Here is a 22,604-nt window from a genome sequence, read left to right as displayed (position 1 = left end):
GTGGTGAAATGGAGCATCTGCAAACACGTCAAAACTATTGTAAGCAGACAGTTTATGAGCCCAGACCATGTATCTTTCCTAATGGAAGAGAATGGAGCTTGATTTCTCATGCATGGTATTTAGAAAGGGAAATTAAAACATTTTAATTGATATTGAATTTTGAAACTTTTAAGATACCAGACAGGGTGTGACATTATAGGGAGCTCAGAATAAATTAAAGCAGCTTTGTGCTATGGGTTTGTTACAATTTTGTTCAGGGTCTGACTGTGATTTCTTTGCAGGGAACAGGTTATCTGCAACAACCACAAGCTGTCCAAAATATAGTAACATGCACAAACCACCTAAACAGAGATTGTTATATTAAAAACTTGCGAGTATGGAAATAAATAGGCGAAGAGAGAAAGGTTATTACACACACTAGGAACTAACAATCTCTGTTCCTCGAGGGAATGTAAGCAACATACATGCTACTCTCCTTATCTCAGTTAGACAGAACCTCACAAATGCATGGACCTTCCCCTGTCACTTTCGCCAGGAGAGATATGCTGTCACACGTTCGCACTTTCCAGGGTACCACCATATATCCCTTTTCCTGAGATTCTTGTCTTCAAGTGTAAATCAGTGTGAATCAACTTTTCCCAAGCGTGAATCAATGCGAACCAGCAGGCAAGGGGCTATACTTCACACCTGGAGCCTTCCCTACATTCAGCAAAAAAAACCTGTAAAAACCTGGGCTTGAAGATTTTTCTTTGCGTATTTTTTTACAAGATGCCTTCTCCGAGAAACCCAAGTATCTCAGAACTCAGCACAGACAGTAAAACAGTCAATTGCTTTTTAATTAAGAAGACCATTGAAATTTAGAGGGAGAACAAGAGAGAAAGTATTCACAGGTGTATTGAAGTTACTATTCCTTAGCCAACTCTATTCTATTCAACTTCCAAACCACTTCCAATCAACTTGTTAGCGTGCACAATGCAATTAGGTGCCACAGAAATATTTAAATTTATTATATTAAATTTAATGAGAGCAATGGCAGAGTCCTTCAGCTACTTGGTAGACTACCTTCATGCTCAGTGCCTCTAAAGAATTAAACACTCCTATATTTACTTAATTTACTTTAATCGCACATGACATTTTTTGCAGTGCAAACAATTCTATTGTTGATTTAAAAAAAAATAAATCCGTCCTTTACTTTCATGTTCTCCCTAACATTTTCAAGGGACAAACCTTGCTTTTCAACATTTACAGCTTCCATATATGTTAGGAATGTGTTTCCTCAAATGTCCCGGAGCAGCAATGACTCCTACTTCCGTATTTACCAGAAATGATTAGATAGCTAAGATAACGAAGCCACAGAGATACCAGTACAGATTAAACACAAAACTATCATAGTGACCTTAAAACTCACCTTAAATGTACAATGACATTGCAAATTCACACTGAGTATTTTAAAACTCCAGGACAATGGCAAAATAGGAGGAATAACACTAACAGGTACTTTTTCCATGAGTTTTAATGCATATCATGTCTAAGCACTACCTTTTCCATTTTATTCTTGAACAAATTAAGGCACTGCAAATCTCAGCGATAGCAGCAGCATGTAGTTCCTGACATACATCATCTGCTGCAGCTAGTATAGCCTCTTCCTACCTTTGGACTGGCAGTGCTACAAAATTAAGCCCTCAAAATGTGAGTCAACAGTATTCATTTTAAAACATAAAACTGAAATATAAAAGTGCAACACTGATTAAAGACTAATTCAGGTGTTCAGTTCTGTCTCTGTATACACAGAATTGACATTACCAAAAAGGCACTAATACAACAATTTCATTTCTGTTCCATTCAGGCAACAAAAACAGCAAGGTGAAAAACCGCACCTGGTATCTGCCAGATAACTGTCAGATGAAGCACATAGCATTGAAACCATCCGTGGTGAAACACCTGCAGTAAGAAAGGAGCTACAGCCTCAGGTGTTTTGCAGAAAGTGCCCAGGAAGCCCAAGGGTGGGCCCCACATCAAGGTACAGAGCTTTTTATGACTCCTTGGCTCCCCATGAACGCCTGGCACCACCGTTACAGAAAACAGCAGGAGACCACTTTGTACTTAGAGCATAAATGATGTTACTAGTGATCCTACAACTGTAGCTGGACTACTTATACTCCTAAAATCTTATGACAGAAATAAACGCTCATCTGATCAACAAATAGCCTAAGCAGACCTTAACTTATACCCAAGAGTTCAACTGCTTTATACAGAGACAGCCTACAGATGCCAGAGACCTGATAGTCCTCAGTGAAAAAAGTATCATTTATTCTTTATCAGCAGCATAATGAGAAAGGTTAATTAAAAAAATGAACAGTATGTCCTTTTTTTCCCCTACTGTCATGTATTTTTTCTCCCCAGCTGTTGGTGGAATGGGATAAACTCATGGTTCAAATACAGCTGGCCTCTATGCAGGCCATAATCATCTGAAATCTGTGCAACACCCACCTCTCTTCATTGCACTTGGCAATGCAAACATTCGTTGCACCCACACACTATGGAAGCAGCTTCTCACGTACTCTCAGCCAAACTTGGGAACATTTAAACTACATGAAACACCAAACTGATGTCATTTCCCTTTCTAGTACTTGCCTGTTTTTTCCCACTGCACCAAGTCTCTTCCGCTTCCCTAGGCAGTCAGAAATGACAGATAAGGGAATGCAAAGAAATGGAGTGTGAACATAAGAGGAAATATAATTGGTTCAAGGCTCTCTACTGTCTTCAATTTTGTACAGTCATTTACAGCTGTCTAAAGCATGTGAAACACTGGCACCCAAGTGAGTGAGTAGGCAATTAAGATTTTGTCCTCTTTCACAATCATTCTGCACAGATGTAAACTACTGGATACGTTACGAGACAGCAGCGACACACTGAGCACTCTGGCTTGAAGACCATATCGCTCTGCTGAGAAGGATGCTGTTTTTCCGTGACGCGTCTTCACAGCTCAGTCCTGGAAGATGCTGAACCCTTGGACCCCAATCCTGCAGAAGCGCTTAAGCGCTTACTTAACATTGCAAACTCATGCCTGTAAATACTTTCATTATTTGCAGCAGGGTATTTTGTAGGCAGGGAAAGCAAGGCCCCAAAACCAGGCAAGCTCAGCCCAATATTACTCAAGAAGTCCACTGTTCAGCCAAACATTTTATGTTTTCACCATAAAACCGGAAACTCTTTAAACAATAGTATCAGGCAAGCCAGCATGAAGTTCTGTATTAATAAAACTAAAATCAAGTCAAGATAAATTGAGAGTTATTTTAGAAGCTAAAACTGCCTGCAACATCTAATGCCTACATAGATTTGCTAATGAAATGCAAAACTTTTTCCTTAGGTCACAGACTGAACTTCGACCCTGTCCATAATTGCTACCGATTGATTACCAGGTGGTTTTACTTTAGTTTTAAAGAGGTGTCTAAAACAGTTACCTCCTTTCCTTCAAGCATCAGCATGAAGAGAAGGACTAGGATTGACAAATGGAGGTTTAATTATCCCCCAGCCTTCAATGCAGGTCACTATAAGAAGAGGTGGACGGGGGAATGCAACTAACGTAGGAAAACTGTATGGAATGGCTGCAACAAACATAGGTAGCTGCAGAGTTGTGGGTGGTCAGATAACATTAAATTATTTTTTAAATAATTACCTAAAAATCATAAATGTATGTTTATAAATATTAATATTTTAATTTTCTTCTGGGCTATTTAGCAGCACATTTATTGATTTTTTTAAAATCAGATTAAAACATAAAAGAACAGCATTCCTGTTTGTTTATTCATCTTCAGACTTTGATTATTTAAAATATTCTTAATATGTTTTAAGAGACTGAACAAAGCAGGAGAGCCGTCTTTTTATTTAAGGAGTTTGCACTGACTGAAAAATTAAAAGAACTTGTACTGTTTAGAGGAAAGAAGGGCCTAAAGTCTACACATAAATTTAAGAAGTATGCGTTAGTACTGCAGTTCTCAAATTAATTGCATTAACTGTAACAGTCTAAACACAAAGTAATGCCTTTTCTAAGCAAACATTTCTTCTGTCTTAATTTAATCTAATAAATTCTTAAAGGGTACCAACAGGACCATCCTCACAAATTGTCAGGCATAGGGCTTGTTTGTTTGCCTCTCATGACAACACATCCCAAAATACAGAGCATATTTCAACTTGTTACTCTCCGAGTTGTCTGCCAAACTGCAGATGAATTGTAAACATGAAGAACATGTTAAGCCTATTCAAGCCCACCAGAAAAAAAAAAAAAAAAAAAAAAAATCAAGTCTTGCACAGTAAACTCCGCTATAATTTCCTGATGTAGGTCAAAACTCAGCAGGAAATCACATTGTCTATTTTTATCCCAGTTCACTGGAAGTGCTTTACCTTTCTGTTTTCTTGATAAGCACAGCCCTGAAGATTTGTTCCTGGGGAGTTTTCTCTTTTTCATCAGTTGGTTGCACGAAAGGGTGGACAGCAGCCAAGACGAAGCCCTGCTGGTACAATTCTTGCAGCTGAGCTGGAAGATCACGCAAGGAGGAGAGCTTGATTGCAGATGATCCTGGCAACTCAGCTGGAAACAAAAAGAAATTGGTCAATAATCTTACACCGGACTATCATGTTTTTTAAAATCCAGTCTCTTCAGAGTCAAGCAAGCTTCACACTGATCTACAGTATTAACACAAAAAGTGACCTTTCCTGAAGCCCATTTTGTATTTCAGCTTTTAAGCAGGCTGTCTAGGCAAAAGACTTGTATCACATAAGAGACTGGTGCAATTAAACAAGAAGTCAGACACATTAAAATGCCAAATCACTACATAGTCTGGCAGAGATGAAGTGGAGGATTTAATAAAAACAAGGTAGTTGGTCAAAAGATATTCTAAGTTTTAGTAGTTGTCACAGTAATGCAAGTTGAGGAGAGAGAGACATGAGTCAAAAACATAAAACGAGAAAGGGGATAGTCAATGAAGGCAGAACATGTCAAATTCAAAAGCAATAAACAGAAGCATCCATCTACACAAAAGCTGGATTATCAGACTAAGAGATCACTGATGCAAAACACTGTTGAGACGAAATATCTACCAATATGTCTAAAGAGTACTTTGTAGGTATACTGATAACAAGAACGCTAAGAAGAGCAATGCATACCTGTAGTATTGAGAAACCTTTTAGAATAGATACTAAACCTTATACATCATGGTTTAAGCAAACCTATACACATTAGAGATGAGGATGAGACCTAGTACATAAAAATAATCCTTCCCCAATCTGCTTACTGTGGGGTTTTATGCCTTCCTGTGAAGCATTTGATGCTGACTCCTGTCAGACACTCAACATACACACAGATACTGCAGTCAGTACAGCAATCGTCCTTATTTCCTTGGAGTCTTGTGGGCTCCAAAAGAAAATCCCATAAATCACCTAAAACAACATTCCATTCTCTTTCTCTCTCTGTCAGTAATTTTTCATATGTTTTTCATATCTTATGTGAAAAGACATCTTTCTTTCCTGACCTTTGCCTCTTCATTTCCATCTCTCTTGGGGGATATTTATTATTTCATCCCTAACTATGCCAGAGTGTATAGGGTGGTGAAGTGCTAGATGGTTCCCCCTCCCACTAAAACCAATAGGGACGGGATGTTGTAAGAAACACGGCAGAGGTTCACAGCACCTTGTGGTCCTTCTTTAAAAAAAAGCACTGGAGAACAGTTTGTATGAAAGACACCAGCTATGCAAAATAAGGTTTCATTGCACTGCTTTTTTCATCAAACTGTGTGGCTACCCTTTATGAATAATGAAAGAGGTTATCAAAAAACTAATAAATATTCAAAACCAATAATACAGAGGAATAATTTAAATAATAATAATAGAATAGCTGTGCTTGGTATGCTTTTTCTTCATATAAGACCATGTTCCAGAAGAGGATAATGGAACTTTTTGACCAAGAACTGTAAGATGCAGAATTTTTATTATTTTTGCAAATAAAATGAGAAATCCAAGGAACGTGTACATTGACAGACAATAAGGCTCTACCTTCTACAACAGCATACAAATCACTTCAGAGTCATAAAAAGAGATGGCACAATGAATAATGCATAATAAATAATAAAACCGACTGTTACTTACTGGACCCTACTGGGGATCAAAATGGGGAAACCCAGATTTTAGAACTACTTTTTCCCTCTTGTGGCTCAGACACTCAAAAAATTTTAGACTACGCTGCAAATAATTTAATTAATTAAAAGAATATGAAAACCGAAATACCATTCTAAATGAGGGGTTTACTTGAATACAATGGAATGACTAAACACTATTCAGTAATGTTAATTCTGGCAATGGTGCTCCAGTTTTTAACAATCATCTATGAATACTGATGCTTGCCTTGCATATGTACCTAGTATATGGATCCTTCCAAGGATGCCCTAGTAAAACTAGTAGAAAGTCTAGTCATTAACATGGGAGAGTGATTCCTTCCTCCTAAAAGCTAAACATGAGGGGAAAGTGTGAAAACACATGTAACTGGAGCCTTGGGTTGTACACTTGATGGCTAAAAAAGAAAGGTAATAGAAAACAGAGCTGGGAGGGATCATCCAGCTAGTCTACCCTATTACCTAGAAGCAGGATCAGTTCTAGTTTAGCTATTTCTCACAGTATTTCTCATCTATTTTTAAAAACCTTTAGTATTGGAGATTTCACAAGACCCCCTAAGTCATGTATCAGTACTTCTCTATTCTTACCTTTCAAAACCTTTTCCTAGCACCTGGTCTAAATTTCCCTCTCTGAAATTCAAGACTGCTGCCTCCTCACTAGAATATTTCTTTCCTGCATCAGCATTTTACAATTCCTAATACCTGTCACGCCTTTATCTTACCTTCTTTAGACTGTATAAACTTAGTTCTTTCAGTGTTTCCTGTTCCCTTGTGTTTTCTAGATTTCTAAATAATTTTTGATGGTTCTCTCCTGATTATCTTCAATTGCTCCACATCTTTCTTCAAGTATAGTACCTAAGCCTCACCACAGTGATCCAGCGCAAGCCTCATCACTGCTTTGCAGAATGGAAAAGCTCTTTCACGCTTATAATGCATCCCATGTCAGTGTCCTGGTTTCAGCTGGGATAGAGTTAATTGTCTTCCTAGTAACTGGTATAGTGTTATGTTTTGGATTCAGTATGAGAAGAATGTTGATAAGACACTGATATTTTCAGCTGTTGCTGAGTAGTGTTTAGACTAAGTCAAGGATTTTTCAGCTTCTCATGCCCAGCCAACAAGAAGGCTGGAGGAGCTCAAGAAGTTGTGAGTGGACACAGCCAGGGCAGCTGACCCAAACTGGCCAAAGGGGTATTCCATACCATGTGGCATCATGCCCAGTATATAAACTGGGGGGAGTGGGGCTGGGGGGAATTGCTGCTCGAGGACTAGCTGGGTGTCGGTCAGCGGGTGGTGAGCAATTGCACTGTGCACCATTTGTATATTCCAATCCTTTTATTTTTATTATTGTCATTTTATTATTGTTATTATTATCATTATTAGTTTCTTCTTTTCTGTTCTATTGAACTGTTCTTATCTCAACCCACGAGTTTTACTTTTTTTTTTTCCAGTTCTCTCCCCCATCCCACTGGGTGGGGGGGGAGTGAGTGAGCAGCTGCATGGTGCTTAGTTGCTGGCTGGGGTTAAACCACGACAGTCAGTTTAGATCATTTGGGGAACAAAAAAGGAAATTCTTTTCCCCACAACTAACAGTGGCCAAATGACCCTGCCCTTAGTGAATTCTAGAATGTTTTTCTTTAAGTTTTCAAGAGCTATTCTGGATTCTGACCTCCATAGCGCAAACGGCACTTCTCAGATCTGTAAACCTCAATAAACATACTCAGCAGTCTATTGCTGGAATAGTTAATGAAAATGGTGAATTTTAACAGGCTCTGGACAGAAGCATTTTAAGTCTTACGGTTAATACATGTTTGCAGTCTGATGATGAACTACTGCTAATTTCTCCTTGGACTAGAGATCCTTCAAAAAGAAAAACCAGTTCCTGTTACACAGCTGATGCCCACAAGGTCTCCACGAGTTTCCTGGGTCTACAGACCTGTGCTGTGCATTCTTATTACCCTCCCACAGACAGACTGGTTTGTGTGATGCAGATTCCTCCCCAGAAATCCCTGCTACTCATCATCCTCTGGATATTTTATAAGTTATTTGTTCCAGTATCTTTCCGGGCATTAAGTTAGGCTAACAATCATACAGTTCACTTTAAAAGTAGGTTGAAAAAGGACATCACATTTTCCTGAAGAGTCACATGCATCCTTCAACAGTCTTCAAATTTAAATAAGATTTCAATTATTTCTTCAGCTAATTCCTCTAAGGTGCATACCTGTAGGTTCAACCTACTTGAAAACACCTAATTCATGAAACCAGCTGTCGATCTAGCCTTTCCTTACTTTACCTTAGAAAAATGCTAACCTTTTCAGAAAACCTTACAGAATAAAATCCATTAAAACTTTTTGGTTTAGTTGTTAAAGAGCATTCTAATCATGCCACTTCCAAAAGAAAAAGGAAAACCAAAATTGTGTACAACAGGGACTTGTCTAAGGTAAAAGAGCAAATGAAAAACCAAATAAAATATTGTGTAATTCCAGTGTTTATTATAGGCCTCTATTTTGCCAAAAGATAAAGCTGAATTCTTTTAGCAGCCTCCATGTTGCTCTTGAAATGCAGTTAGCTCTAAGTTTTATATTCTACTCCATGTTTCCTTATTTATTGTTGCACTTCACAACTTGACCTCAGAAGATTCCTTTGTTTATTCTGTCTACATCTAGACGAGTGTGTATGAAACTTGTAAATGACAGATGCTGTGTTTTTCAATTTTGCTAAGGCTGAAAGTGGAAATAGAAGCTCTGGCTGCTTTTGGAACCGATTACCAGGCAATTAGTTTGTTGCCTAACTGATAATTGAAGCTGAAAACACCTCCAGTAATGCTCAGATACATACAGAAAACTACAGCTTAGAGATCCTTCAACAAGAAAAGACAGTTTGTGTTACACAACTGATACCCATAAGGTGACTTTCCTGGGTCTAGGGCCTTGTGTATTCTTTGCTGCTAATGGAAAAACCTGACCAAACACTCACACTGTCCCCATCTTGCCACAGAAAAATCAATAAAAGATTGAGTTGACATAAAAATCTACAGGTTGAGTCATGTATATTTGAAAGGAGTCACCTCTGCAGCTCCAAAAAACAATTTATGGGAAACAGATGAAGGTGGTGCAGTCTGCCACAGGAATCCTGAGGGAATGAGAGCAAGGTAAGAAATATGGTTGGGGACACAGGTACTGAGGAGAACTGATTCCTCCTTCTGTGTTAAGGAGCTCCTCTTTCCTGCCCAATGGATCATCCAGGGCTGCTACCACAGAGATCAAGGAACCACTGATCAGCTTGAAACCAAAGCATCTCATATGACCTCTGACAATTGCGCTATGGTCCATGCTAAAGAGGTAGATGTATCCTGATCAAATATTAAGAGAAAAGACAGTTACAGCAACTGCCTACAAGTAGGCTAATTTTTCTATATTAAAACAATAGATTTGAGTACCTTTGAGATCCTATAATCCAACACTTTCAAATAAGAAAGGTATATTATGCTTTATAAAATGAAGAATGGATTCACCTATTAGCCCGTGCTTAATAACGACAATCATCAACTACACTACATCTTTATATAATATATATACTCAACAGAATCAGATGCTTTTAACTCTATTCTATTTGATAAGCAGCACTTTTTAGTTCCTGCTAGTTATGTTTATGACAAAGCTAAAACAAACTTTATTGTTTTTTAATTTCTTTCTACTTGAATGATAGCTATGCTCCAGGAAAAATAAAATGTTAAATGCCAAAATGGCACTTATTTAATTTTTCTTTACTGAAATGGTCAAATTCAGGGTCAAATTTAGGTCTTAGTTTCTCGGTGCTTATCCTTAACAGTTTATTTAAAAGGACAAGCAAGTTCTACTCTAAATTTCTACTCTCAATTTCTATTATCCTGTGTTAGGTGTTTGCTTACTCCAACAAAACAAATTAAATGTTGGTATTTTTCAGTCTTCATTTTAACACATTTTCCTGATTAAGCTTTTATGCTCTACTCCAGTCACAGCTGTTAAAGACTGATGGAGGCCTTAATGGCAGTTCACATTACACAGGAAAATGTTCCACAAAAATATTGGACTCCTTTTAACTAGTGTCCATTTCCTTTTAGAGTTTTCACATTCACCTGCATTTTCAAAGTAATGTTCAAAGCCTTTTGCATTAAACCAAAGATCAAATTGGTGTGTACATAGATCGTACACACTCTCTGTCTATACTGGGTACAGAAGAAAGCACTTTGCACCAATACACACCCAAAATGTGGTGTATAATGGGGTCTGAAACAAAAAAAAGGAAGACTGGCAAACCAACAGACCCACACTATTAAGTGATGCAGCAACTCAGTTCCCTGGTAGCTGCAAACACAACACTATTTCATAGAATCATAGAATAGTTTGGGCTGGAAGGGACCTTTAAAGGTCATCTAGTCCAACCCCCCTGCAGTAAGCAGGGACACCTTCAACTAGATCAGGTTGCTCAGAGCCCCGTCCAACCTGACCTTGAATGTTTCCGGGATGGGGCATCCACCACCTCTCTGGTCAACCTGTTCCACTGTTTCACCACCCTCATTACAAAAAATTTCTTCCTTACATCTAGTCTAAATCTACCCTCTTTTAGTTTAAAACCATTACCCCTTGTCCTATTGCTACAGGCCCTGCTAAAAAGTTTGTCCCTGTCTTTCTTATAAGCCCCCTTTAAATCCTGAAAGGCCACAATAAGGTCTCCCCAGAGCCCTCTTTTCTCCAGGCTGAACAACCCCAGCTCTCTCAGCCTTTCCTCATAGGAGAGGTGTTCCATCCCTCTCATCATTTTTGTGGCCCTCCTCTAGACCTACTCCAACAGGTCCATGTCTTTCCTGTGCTGAGGGCTCCAGAGCTGGACGCAGTACTGCAGGTGGGGTCTCACCAGAGCGGAGCAGAGGGACAGGACCACCTCCCTCGACCTGCTGGCCACACTGCTTTTGATGCAGCCCAGGATATGGTTGGCCTTCTGGGCTCGTGAGTGAACATTGCCGGCTCATGTCCAGCTTTTCATCCACCAGTACCCCCAAGTCCTTCTCGGCAGGGCTGCTCTCAATCCCTTCATCCCCCAGCCTGTATTGATACTGGGGGTTGCCCTGACCCAGGTGCAGGACCTCACACTTGGCCTTGTTGAACCTCATGAGGTTCACATGGCCCCACTTCTTGATCTTGTCCATGTCCTTCTGGATGGTATCCCATCCCTCAGGCACGTCAACCGCACCACTCAGCTTGGTGTTGTCTGCAAACTTGCTGAGGGTGCACTCAATCCCACTACGTCATTTGATCAGGCTTAACACACATCAGCAGGCTCAGACTCTTCAAGAAATACAACTGTAACTGTTTTCTTTTCCAAAGTGCAGGATGAGGCCATTCCCCAGACCATGGTTGTTCCTGTGAGCCATTCCCATTTGAGGTACCCAGAGCCAGTAAGCTACTCGTGCTCCTCCTCGTGCCTCCTCCTTCCAGCACCGCAAACCTTGCAGGCCCTTCTGCAAAGCTACAGCTGCTCCAGGTGACTCACGGAAAGGATGATGTCCTCGCATCTCCTCCCCAGGGGAGCTCAGGGCTTATGGAGCCCTCCTCAGAAGAGGGAGATGGCTGACAGAAGGGCCGCAAGGGCAACCGCAGCACAGCTCTCCCTCTCCCCACTGCTGGCTCAAAGGCAGGCAGTCGCCCCTGCGCAGGGTTATGCCTGTGAGCTAGAAAGGAGCAAACATTCAGGCACGCTACGCGCTTTGTCACTCCTACTTGCTACTTCCACACAGCTCCCTACCCAGCATGAATTTTTTGCTGCTGTCTTTCTAAAGCACCCAGATGTCCCTCCTGCACTCTGCAGAGCATGTAGAAGACCACCTGAAAGAATATGAATAGTGGCCAGGTGTTAGCGTCTACAGTCCTTAACAGATCTAGCAATGAGCATGTAAGATGAAAACAAGGTACAAGCAAAATTATGGTCATATGGTAATACAGTCATTACCCTAACACCATCCACTGACATCCTGCAGGGCTTTATAATAGAACTGGCTATTTACCTCCTGCCTTTAGTGACGACCTCGTGGAAAATGGCATTAGCTTGCTCTGTTGTGCCTCACACATCCCACCAAGGTGGTTGTAATTGCATGTCTGCTGGCAGGAAACTAAATAGCAACAAAAAATGGAGACAATAATGTGGGAAGAAAGTATATCACCGAGCACGTGTGTGAACAAACGCATAAATCTGGCCCAAGTCCACAAAATTTGCCATGCTTTCACACAGGGCACTTCCTGAGCATGTTTATGATTGTTTATAACAGTTCTGATCATTTTGTAGAATACCGAAGTAAGCACACTTCCTGTATTTAGTATGAAGATTGCTGTTTCTTAATTTAATATTAATTCCTTTCCAGCAACTTTAATTTAATTTGAAGAAATCAAATCTACAGCGGACTAAGTTCTAGTAGAGCAAAACATTGCCTTTGCATTAGGGCCAGTCAAAAAATTTAACTAGAAAGTTTACCATCAGAAGATGCAGTCTCACCTACATTAAAATATTTCGTAGGAACATGTCAAACGCAACAAAGTTTTTCATTTGGATAACGTTCAGAAGGTTAAATAAAAGTAATGCATTAATGTTTTATGTGATCAAAGTGGTTAAACAAGCAGCATATTTTCAGTGGTTCTGTGAATTTCCATTCCTGTTGAAACTTTTGAATTACCTGTATGACTGGAATTCTGATTTCTTGTTGGAAGGCATAACTGCAGTGACAGAAGGCACGCACTCACAACAATTAGGATACACAAACAAACCAGTGCCGCTCCAAGCAGATAGTTTCTGCAAGCTGAACTCTCACTGCTAAATGAAGAACCGTCCTGTCAGGTCTCTTTCTGATTTGCCAAAGTCCTCCAGTTTACCTGTGCAGGCCCCTTTAAAAAGTTCCAAATTATGCAAATTTATTCATTTTATGGTATACTTTGCTAGATGAGAAAAATCGCCTCTGAAATGGGATTTGTAGCATTTCTAAGCTTTCCAAATCACTATATCCTATTGTCAATAAAAAGCTGCACGTGCTGACTCTTCAAGGAGTTAAAAAGCAGAAATAGCAATCTACATGTTTCTATCCAAACCAACTGAGAACAACCTTGAGATTACTGTTTTTATTCTTAATCAAGAACAGATGAACAAAGTAGGTTGCATGCATTATATTAGGAATTTTTTTTCTATATTCACGAGATAGTTAATAAGTATAAATCTGATACAAGCCTAGTTTCCAAACTGAAAAATGTCAAGAGTATTTCAAAACTTTTAAGGAAAAGGGAGGAGAAAGAAGTCAACAGTAGTAACTGTGGCTGAATACATGCACCATGATCTCATGTACGTTTTTCATGATACACTGAAAACTGCGATTAAAATCAAAGACTTGGCGCGACTCAGACAAACAAGAAGATAAAACTGCCATTGAAGTATTACAATAAAGGTGGGATTTTTCCCCAATTCACAAGATAACTGCTGTAAGTGCATATCAAAAGTGCATATCACACCAGGAGAAATAACTGGAAATTAGAGAGAATGTTTAAACGTTTGCATTTTATAAATTCAGCCTTCAACACAGAGATCTAAATTCACTGACATATCCAATAACCTCAGGAAGAAAGGTTTGGATTTATCAAGATGGCTCTTACTCCCCAAGCCAACCTGTGCAACAGAGAACTGATAGTCTCCAGGGAAACCAAAATCCTCTTGGCAGGTCATGCCTGTATATATTTTATACATAACACTTTGTATTGTATATACAGAAAAGGACAGATAGCTTTATAAATGCTTGAAGGCTGTACTCAAATGTTACCTGCAGGTTTCTGTTTCTTTTCACTTTAAATCTCCAGTGTTTCACATGCATTTTCCCCTTCTGTTGTAATAGGTGTTATCAGTGTTTCTTGTAAAATCTTATTTAGGATGATACTGTGTGCCAAGTTTGTTTGATTTTTTTAAAAGCTAGAAATGGATTTTTTCCAATCCTGTCACTAAAGTCCATATATTACCCTATTTCAAATGTTCTCATTTCCTGACTGCATCAACCAATAACATTCCCTTTCTTCAAAAGGCAGTGGTCCATACTAAACACTTAATATTTTAAATTAGAATAAGTAAAGTATCATAGTGACTTTCATCTTTTTATCTTTTTCCTGGCTTGAAATATTTTATTTTTTAGATAAAGAGAAGACATTTTCAAATTATGCGTGTTTTTCATTTGGAAGATAAAAGTGTAACTTTTCAGTGTTCTTTTGGTGCTCCTTTAAATCAAATTCCCCTATTTGGGAAACCCTGTAATTTTTCATAAATGTCTGTTAAATTGTTTTCAGCTTTACTGGCAAAACTAAATAAATATTAAAGCAGCCAAAAATATAACATGCATTGTATAACTAAGCAAGCAGTGTTACTTCAAGGTATATTCTCAATTAGATTTTGGCCCCAGGTTTGATTACGTTTGGAAAAAGGAAGTTGGGTAAGAGAATGCTACATGATGAAATTCAATATAAAGAGGAGATATTCAGGGGCAGGTAAATTAAATTCAGAGGAAAGGGAGATATAATGCATTTGCATTTTTTTTAAACACATTACCCTGTAGTAATCCTAAGACAAACACTTCCATTGGCACCTATACAAGACCCAGAACACAAAACAGCTGTTAGATTACAAACAGAAACAAAACCGATCCACCTAACTCCATCAAACTTTCCAGGAAAACTCCAAATTTTAAAAAGGAACAAAAAGGAAACTAGATCTGTCTTCATTTCCAATCTTTAGGCCTGCCTGGAGAACTACAATGAAAAACCAAATGCAGAACATTCTCCAGGAAGTATTTACCATTCCTCTCAGCTCTCCTCCCCCACACTTCTACTTTTTGTTCAACTGCATTGATAATGCAACATATTCCCATCACTGCAAATTGTAAGAATACCTCTGTTAGGTATGTGCATTTCATGTGAGGAGTCTGTGTCTGTACACAAGCAGGATTTAAATTTTACTGTCACACCAGACCTCATATCACCCTCACACTTTTTGCTCTCAGTGCCACTGTTGAGCTGTACTTGGGAGATCTCAGCTACCCCATCGCATCGAAGGGAGCAACCCAGTTGTAACTAAAGCTTTTCTAATATTAGCAGCAAAACAGGCCTGAAGAGGAAGATCTTGTGATCCAAATCCTCACTGTTTAAAATTATCACAGGAAACCCTCTCTCCGATGACATACTTAATGTGCGAAGATTTGTGTGGGAATGTATGAAAATACAGGGTGGCAGTAATCCCTGTCAAGCAATTTCCCCAATGGTTTAATTTGGCGTGTGGAAGAGCCATTTATTACCCCACCTATGATTTTTAGAATGACCATGTAAACTGATTCTGGAAGATATAAAGCTAGAACCACCAAATGGATCAGCTACTTTGCAAAGAATTAGGCAATTGCATCCTTCAGAAATGAGGTAACGGAGAGTTACAGCTATACCAAAGAGGACCTACTTTGCAATCAATACGTTATTGGATTTGCCGACTCTATTGGTACACAAAGGTGGTTAAAGATCTGATTAAGCTCAGTACTAGATAAAACACTTTTGGCTGACTTTTTGCTACCTATATCACTATATATAGTGCTATTACACAAATTCCTACTCAAGTTTTTTTCCATTAGCATAGCTAATGAAGAGTAATTCCCACTGATGAGGCTTTTGTTCTCCAACCTCACTGCTCCTAGCCTCAAATTTCCCTTCTCTTTTCTTCCCACCCCTTGGATTCCTCAAATTGATGAGAAACAGCGATTCTGTGGCTATGTTGGAGCGATGCACTGGTTCGCTGGCCAGCGAGCTGTCACCGAGAGTGTGCATGGCCTGGTTCTCCTCACCTTTTTCCCTGATCAATACAGGTCTCTGTCCCCTACCCAACTGCCAGCTTCCACAAAATTTGGAGCAGCCCAATTGTCTTTAAAATTTTCTAGAAAATTGGTTTGAAATTGTGCAGTTATAAATATTTGGAGGAATGAGACAGGCAGACTGTGAGCCTTTTTTAACTCTCGTTTCCCTAGGAAACTGGTTCAGAAACAAAACAGAAAAACCCAACGCACTACCACCTTCAAACCCTCTGAAAAAAAAATCCTTCAAAAATAAGGACCTGAAAAGAAAATCCTGCAAAAGGTATTATAGGATATTGCCTTCTGTAACACCTCTAACGGCATATTTAACAGCAATAAGGCTTTCACAGAATATTGAAAACTACTAGCAAGCAATAGTTCACCACTGGCACCTAAAAGAAGTATGTCACTGCCAAATACACCACATCACTTCAACTTGGCAAGAACACTTGATAGAAAGCCAAAGAGTAGTGGAAAAGGCTGTTAAAAGTTAACAAAGCACTTCCCAAAAGTACTGTTTTGTTTTTTTAAGCAAGTCTGCTAGCGCATGGGTGATGGATTTACTAAAGAAAAAAGTTTTTCTTGGCAAAAAAACCCTGCTTTTTTTGCTTAGAGCAAATTTTCCTGTCACTCTCTAGAATTTGAACTCCTACTCCCTCGTTTCAGAAAAATGTGGCCAGTTTCTGTTTTCAAGTGAAGAATTCCCACACAGTAATACTGATAGCGTGCAAATCTATTGTTTAATATGGGCCATGGGAAAATGGCCACAAATTCATGCATCATTAGAATGGAATGACCAAAGCTGAATTATAACAATTTTTTTTATTATTTTGCAATAAAATGGTTGTTGTTGCTATTTTGTTTGCAAAGAGTAGCAGAGTATTTCTCCATATGTTTATGAGAAGGCATCATTTTACCTTTATTTCTCAGTGTAGTTCCGTCAGAGAAAGTGCTGCATCTAAAACATTTATTGGAAATGAAAAGGCAGAAGAAGCAGAGACACCTTACCTTCAAAGCTGCCAAAGAATGAGTTAATGAAGTTATTATAATCTAATCCCAAAGTAGTAAGTATATGCAATAAGGATGTAACAGATGTCCTGTCCAACAGGGACAGAATTCTTTCATGGTATGAAGGTGGTAATTAAAAAGCATTATGCAGACAATCTTAAGATCTAAGACTTTCCTTACCCCCTGGATAGGATCCCTTTCGGGTTAGTGACATCAAAAAATTAGTTTCATAAATGCACATTCTTACTGATTAAATAATAAAATACAGAAGCAAATAAGCAGGTCAATTTCTCAGTTCCCTTTACAAAGAATAGAAAATAAACTTTATAGCTGGCACACTGGTCTGTGACGATGCATGTTCACAGCCAACATACAACAACAGAACTGTTCACTGTTACTCTTGTCAGCCACTGCTAGCACAGGCAATACCTCAGGAGCAAACATGTGAAAGCATGCAAAGTACTGTGCCTCTATGCCTTGGCTAATACTGTTTTCTCACTGTTCCTAATAATGCAACCCAAAGAGAGGTCACAAGCACCCTCACATGGCTCTAACTTGTAATCATATGACAGCCCACGTTCAAGACGCTTTCACTTCTCTCCATTCCTAAGTGTATTCTGCAAAACAGAGAATCATTTCTAAGCCCTTTTAGGTCAAGAAGGGTCAGACCCACTACTGGCTAATAATGAAATATCACTCATAAAACAGTCTGAGTTTTCACCAATGGTTCTGCAAGGTTTTCCCTGGAAGTATCTGTTGATGAGCAGACCAATTTTTCCCCAAAATATACAATAATAAAAAAACTAAACAAACAACAAAGCCGACAAGTAGTGCAAGAGTGCAGCCTGAAAACAAAAAAACTTGTTCATATATTCAGTGAACATGTGGTGAAGAACAATGAAAATAATCCCACAGAATATGTACAATTTTATCTATTTGATCATTTGAAAGGCTTCATCAAGGCATTCAACCCAGCTGGAAAAATCGGGTAGAAGAAGGACTGCAGAGAAAGACAGATGCTGCATCTGAGCTGAGCATTCCTAAGTAAATAAACAACAAAAACAAAACAAAACAAAAAAGCGATTCTGACACAGTTCCAAACTTTATGAGACAATAACTTAACAAAAGACCATTTATTCTGTCACTCTCTTTTTGTTCCTTTGTTTTGTGATTTGAGATAAAAGTAGATGCTAATTTTTTTTGCTTACTAATAATGTGCACAATAATTGCTAGTGAATTAACCCATGCAATTTGGCACTATTTGTCAATTCTTATATCAGTTGTTATTAAGAAATTCAGGAAACAATTGTTCAAATAAAAGAACACCAATAGAGGGCTTAGCAACCGAGGAACTACAGTAGTGGACTGCTGTTTATATGCATTTCACCAGTAACCATGTCTTAGCTTATCTCTAACTTTCTCAAAATTCCATCTATTTATTTGTAAACCTCATACTTCATTCTCTTTCAGATTTAAGGCCTTTTATCAATTCATTTGGAAACGCATGGCATCCTTAGGACTTCTCACATCCTTGGTGTCTTTAATTTTTTATGTGCCACATAGTACACAAAAGCCTCTGTATTCTCAGACTGAGATGAACTCTTTCAACTGATGACTGTTAAACAGAGACAGGCAATATTTTTGCAGTTCTTAACTCACCTGATGACTGTCAAGCTTGTCTTTCGTGTGTTGATCAAGAGCTGCAGCTCACAGCAAAGGCTTAATGAGATTCTCTTCCCCTTGAAAGGACTATTTCTTTCAAGAAGAATCTGTAGCTAATCACTGCAGGTCTCAAGTTGAGAGGATGATTATTTGGGGAGAGAAGGAAAGGAAGGAAGCTGAGAGTTCTTTATGATTTCAGCTCCATTTATATGAAATAAGCAGGTTTTGCAAAAACCAATTGGCTGGAAAGCCTTAAACTTGCCGTTCCTGTACAAGACCTTATCACAATGCATGCGTTACTATTTACCAGTAAGAGTCATACCACTTAGCTACAGCAGCTGAGTAAGCATCGGACTCAGCTGAAATTTCTCATATGCCACCTCATATCTGGGAAACCCCCTGACACTGCTGCTGATCCTAAGTTTATCATATAGCACAGTGTGTCAAAAGTAACAAATCATCTGCAAAAGCATGACTGCACACAAACCAAGAGTTTGCTGGGTGTGCAAGTTATATCACAGAAAGCAAGCTGCAATTTCATGCAGTAATTATGTCACCTGGACTCCTCATAAGTCCAGGATATCACATATTTGTATGACTGCAATAAGATGAAACCAAGTCACTGAGACTTGTGTTTAGTGTTTAAGATACAGGGCAAAAATATACAACACATGCCAGTGTTTTGCCAGGATACCTGAACAAGTGCCAAAGGAGCTAGCTTGGGAACTGGAAGCAAGACTAGCAATGCAGCACTAAACCGAGGCCTAATGCAAAAAGGTGCATTATGTCAGGCGCAATTTCAGATGTTTGCTTGGCAGTACATTTACATGTTGTACAGACAGAACGCTTATTAGGCTACCTATCACGTGTGCACATACACACAAGCACTGAAAAACAAAACAGAAACAAAGGTCTCATGTAGATGATGCACTATCACAGACGTAGGATCAATGCCTCTATACGAAGTAAAGGTAAAGAAAATGCAGGTCAGAAATTCGTACACAAAACCCATGCAAATGCCATAGGATGACTAACCTGAAGAACAGTTAACATTTGAGACACAACCATTAAGGTTTGCAAACTACATTATTTTGTTGAGTACAATATTCATAACCTTAATTTAAATTGCAGTCACAATTACGCTTGTTGCTAAAGAAACAATTCTACCTATTTACAGAACTGGGCAAAGAAAATGAGAAATCCTGCAGTTTCCATGCACAATAGACATGATAGATTTAAACTACCTAAATGTTCTTCGGTTATTCTTCAGACAAAATTTAAATCAAATGCTGATCATTCCTAGAAATGATAGCAATTTAAGGTTTAAAGTAACCTTTCCCTGTTCAGTAATGAAATAAGTCTAACATACTCAGGGGAAGTTTTTCATGTCACTTTCAGATTGAAAAAACAAAACAAGTTGTCATGAAAGACCCAAAACGGATCTGAATCCAGAAATGTAAGTTGTCTTCTTCAGTAGAAGACCATGTGCCTGCCTGTGCACAATACCACGGGTGTTATTCAGGCAGAATTCAATAGCAAATCTTGTCAGAATGACAGCCGCAGTCCCTGCCGGGCTTCATTGATATCAACACAACAAAAAGGCATCCCTCTGGCAATGGAAAGCTCCCAAAACACTGAAAACTCATGCAATGCCACGTCTTCTCTTCCTGCTTAACAAGTCAAATGATATCTGTCCCTCCATTTTTACTATTACCCATCACCCTCAAGGTTTTTCAGTTTGTGTGTTCAGCTCCTCCTTTCCCTATTTTATCTGCTCTACTTTCTGTTGATGCCCCTTCCTTTCTGAAGACCTTTTCTCCTCTTCCCATCGTGCATGAGTGCCCACATCTATCCTGGCAACAAAGTAAGCAGAGCATATGAAGTGTCACACTAACACAGCCCTCTTAGGCTTCCAGACACAGAGAGATGCTGCTATGAAGCCCCTTCCCTGTCCAAACCCAGGGGAAGACAGCAGCTGAGATCACAACAATGGCACTACACACAATGTTTGGAGTCTCCATGCCCGTGACCTACAACAGCACAGGTCCAGGCCAGGGTGGTTCTGCCTCTCTGGAAGACATAGCAATAAGTGGCAGAGACTGTCGGGGCAATCCCCTTCCCTTCCCTTCTGCACTCATGAAAAGTCACCTGGTCACATACTCCCTTAGGGGAGCGGCAGCAGCAACATGGTCCTGCTCCTGGAATTCCTCTCAGCTGTGTGTGTGATCCTCTGCAGAGAGCCCACAGCATGGATGAGTCACTTTGTATTGTTGGGGGTGGGGGGTGCCTGCACATGCATGTGTGTGTTAGTTATTCAATGGAAGGATGTTGGGTACAGACTTGCTTTTATTCCCCATTTTAGCATGGAGCCTGCAGACAGGGTGCATACCTCTCATGCTCTCCCCATGAATGTAGGTGCAGTGCCAGATGCCCAAGCTGGGTTCTGCTGTCTAGTTTTTCCTCCAGTTAATCCTCTGGACATGTTGGTCCACTGGGGAATGTTCCTGGTGTAGGCCATATCACCACCCCATCGTCCTTTTTACCTATCTTTGTCCCTGCTCCAGAAGTTCCAGATCCCACTTTCCCTCCTTTGCTTTTCACTTCCTTATAACTTTTGGGCCATGTTGGTCTTCTCTGAGAATAAAGCTGGCAAAGGTATTGCTTGAACTCTTCTTCTGATCCACTGCTCTTTAGCTGCAGCTGTGCCTTCCACTCCACTTTTTCAGAGGAGAAGCCTAAAGCAACCACATTTTCTGGGGTGCAGCAGCAGGAAAGCTATGGCAGGGAGCCTGGGCTAGGGATGTTATAGCTCATCACAAGGCTGACAGACATCTTGATTGCTGCATTTTTTGTGGGAAAGAACATGGAGGCAGTTTCTAGGATTGAAGGATTCTGGCTATGAAGACCCTTTGGAGCTTCATATGAGCTGACATGTCAGCTGAGTGCTGACAGCCTATCAAGCAGCTGACAGGGCACGGTCCTGCTCTAAACAGGGTGCTTCAGCCAAAAGCCTAGGAACAGGACTGGCAGGCCGTTTCCTCTGCAAGCTGAAAGGAAAGCAGGGAAGGAACAGATGCTTCCCAGGGAGAGATGCACGTTTCATTGCTGAGAATAGGGGAGAGCTGATTTCTATACTGCAGGACTTAATCAGCCTGTACTACTCCCCTTCCTTGTCCTTAAAAGTCTCTCCTCTCCAAGCCAGGGGAGCAGAAAGATAGACTTTATCACTCTTCCCTTTGTCAGTTCTCCCTCCTTTGTCACTTCTCGGAAGAGCAGGGCCCAAGATTTACCCTCACCTCTCCCTTTTCCTGCATGGTGTGCTGCTGCTACTTTTTAGCTCTGCTTTTCCTTAGCGAACAACTCAGTCCTAAGTCTGTTAGGCTTCCTGAGGGCCATTGAGCCAGCAGCCAAAGGCATCTGCCGAGAGGAAGATAAAGTCAAAATGGGCATCGAGAGACAGGGAAGAGACAAAGTAACTATGCCCACCTAAAAGGGATAAATAGTCAAATGCCACCAGGTAAATAGTGAATCTCCTCACTTCTAGACACTCAGCTTTGCTGTGCCTCTCTGCAAGGGCAGTGTTTGGAACAGTGTTTGGAGGGTGGCATTGCAGACCTCAATCATGACTTTACCCACTGCAAATTTGCCCTCCCTCCCCAAACCAGTTAGCCACTGACCAATAGGTACTGCAATCATGGGACTCCATAGGGCAACAGCTACACCTGTGAGAGCAGGTTTGGACTCCCAAAATTTCATCCAGTGATGGCAAAGTCATGGCAGTAGCTTGTAACAGCAGCAAGTTCCAATCCACCACACCATCCTCAGTGCAGAGAGGATGCCCACCAGCCCTACCAGTCCAACCTTGTGTCCCACACCCACAG

The 22,604-nt window shown here is 39.9% G+C and overlaps 1 protein-coding gene across 3 annotated transcripts in view; it reads right to left on the bottom strand.

Annotated features, from left to right (window-relative positions):
• The window catches only part of RFTN1 (raftlin, lipid raft linker 1), a 95,974-nt gene that overhangs the window by 52,507 nt on the left and 20,863 nt on the right, over positions 1-22,604 (bottom strand). For all 3 annotated transcript variants that reach the window (XM_030009956.2, XM_030009960.2, XM_030009959.2), the window contains exon 3: positions 4,405-4,591. In XM_030009956.2, coding sequence (XP_029865816.1) covers positions 4,405-4,591 — 187 coding nt within the window. The remainder of the gene's footprint in view (positions 1-4,404; positions 4,592-22,604) is intronic.

This window comes from Aquila chrysaetos, chromosome 3, assembly GCF_900496995.4.
Source record: "Aquila chrysaetos chrysaetos chromosome 3, bAquChr1.4, whole genome shotgun sequence".
NCBI lineage: Eukaryota > Metazoa > Chordata > Aves > Accipitriformes > Accipitridae > Aquila > Aquila chrysaetos.
Note: the sequence above shows the minus strand (reverse complement) of the source record. Positions and strands in the feature narration are given on the sequence as shown.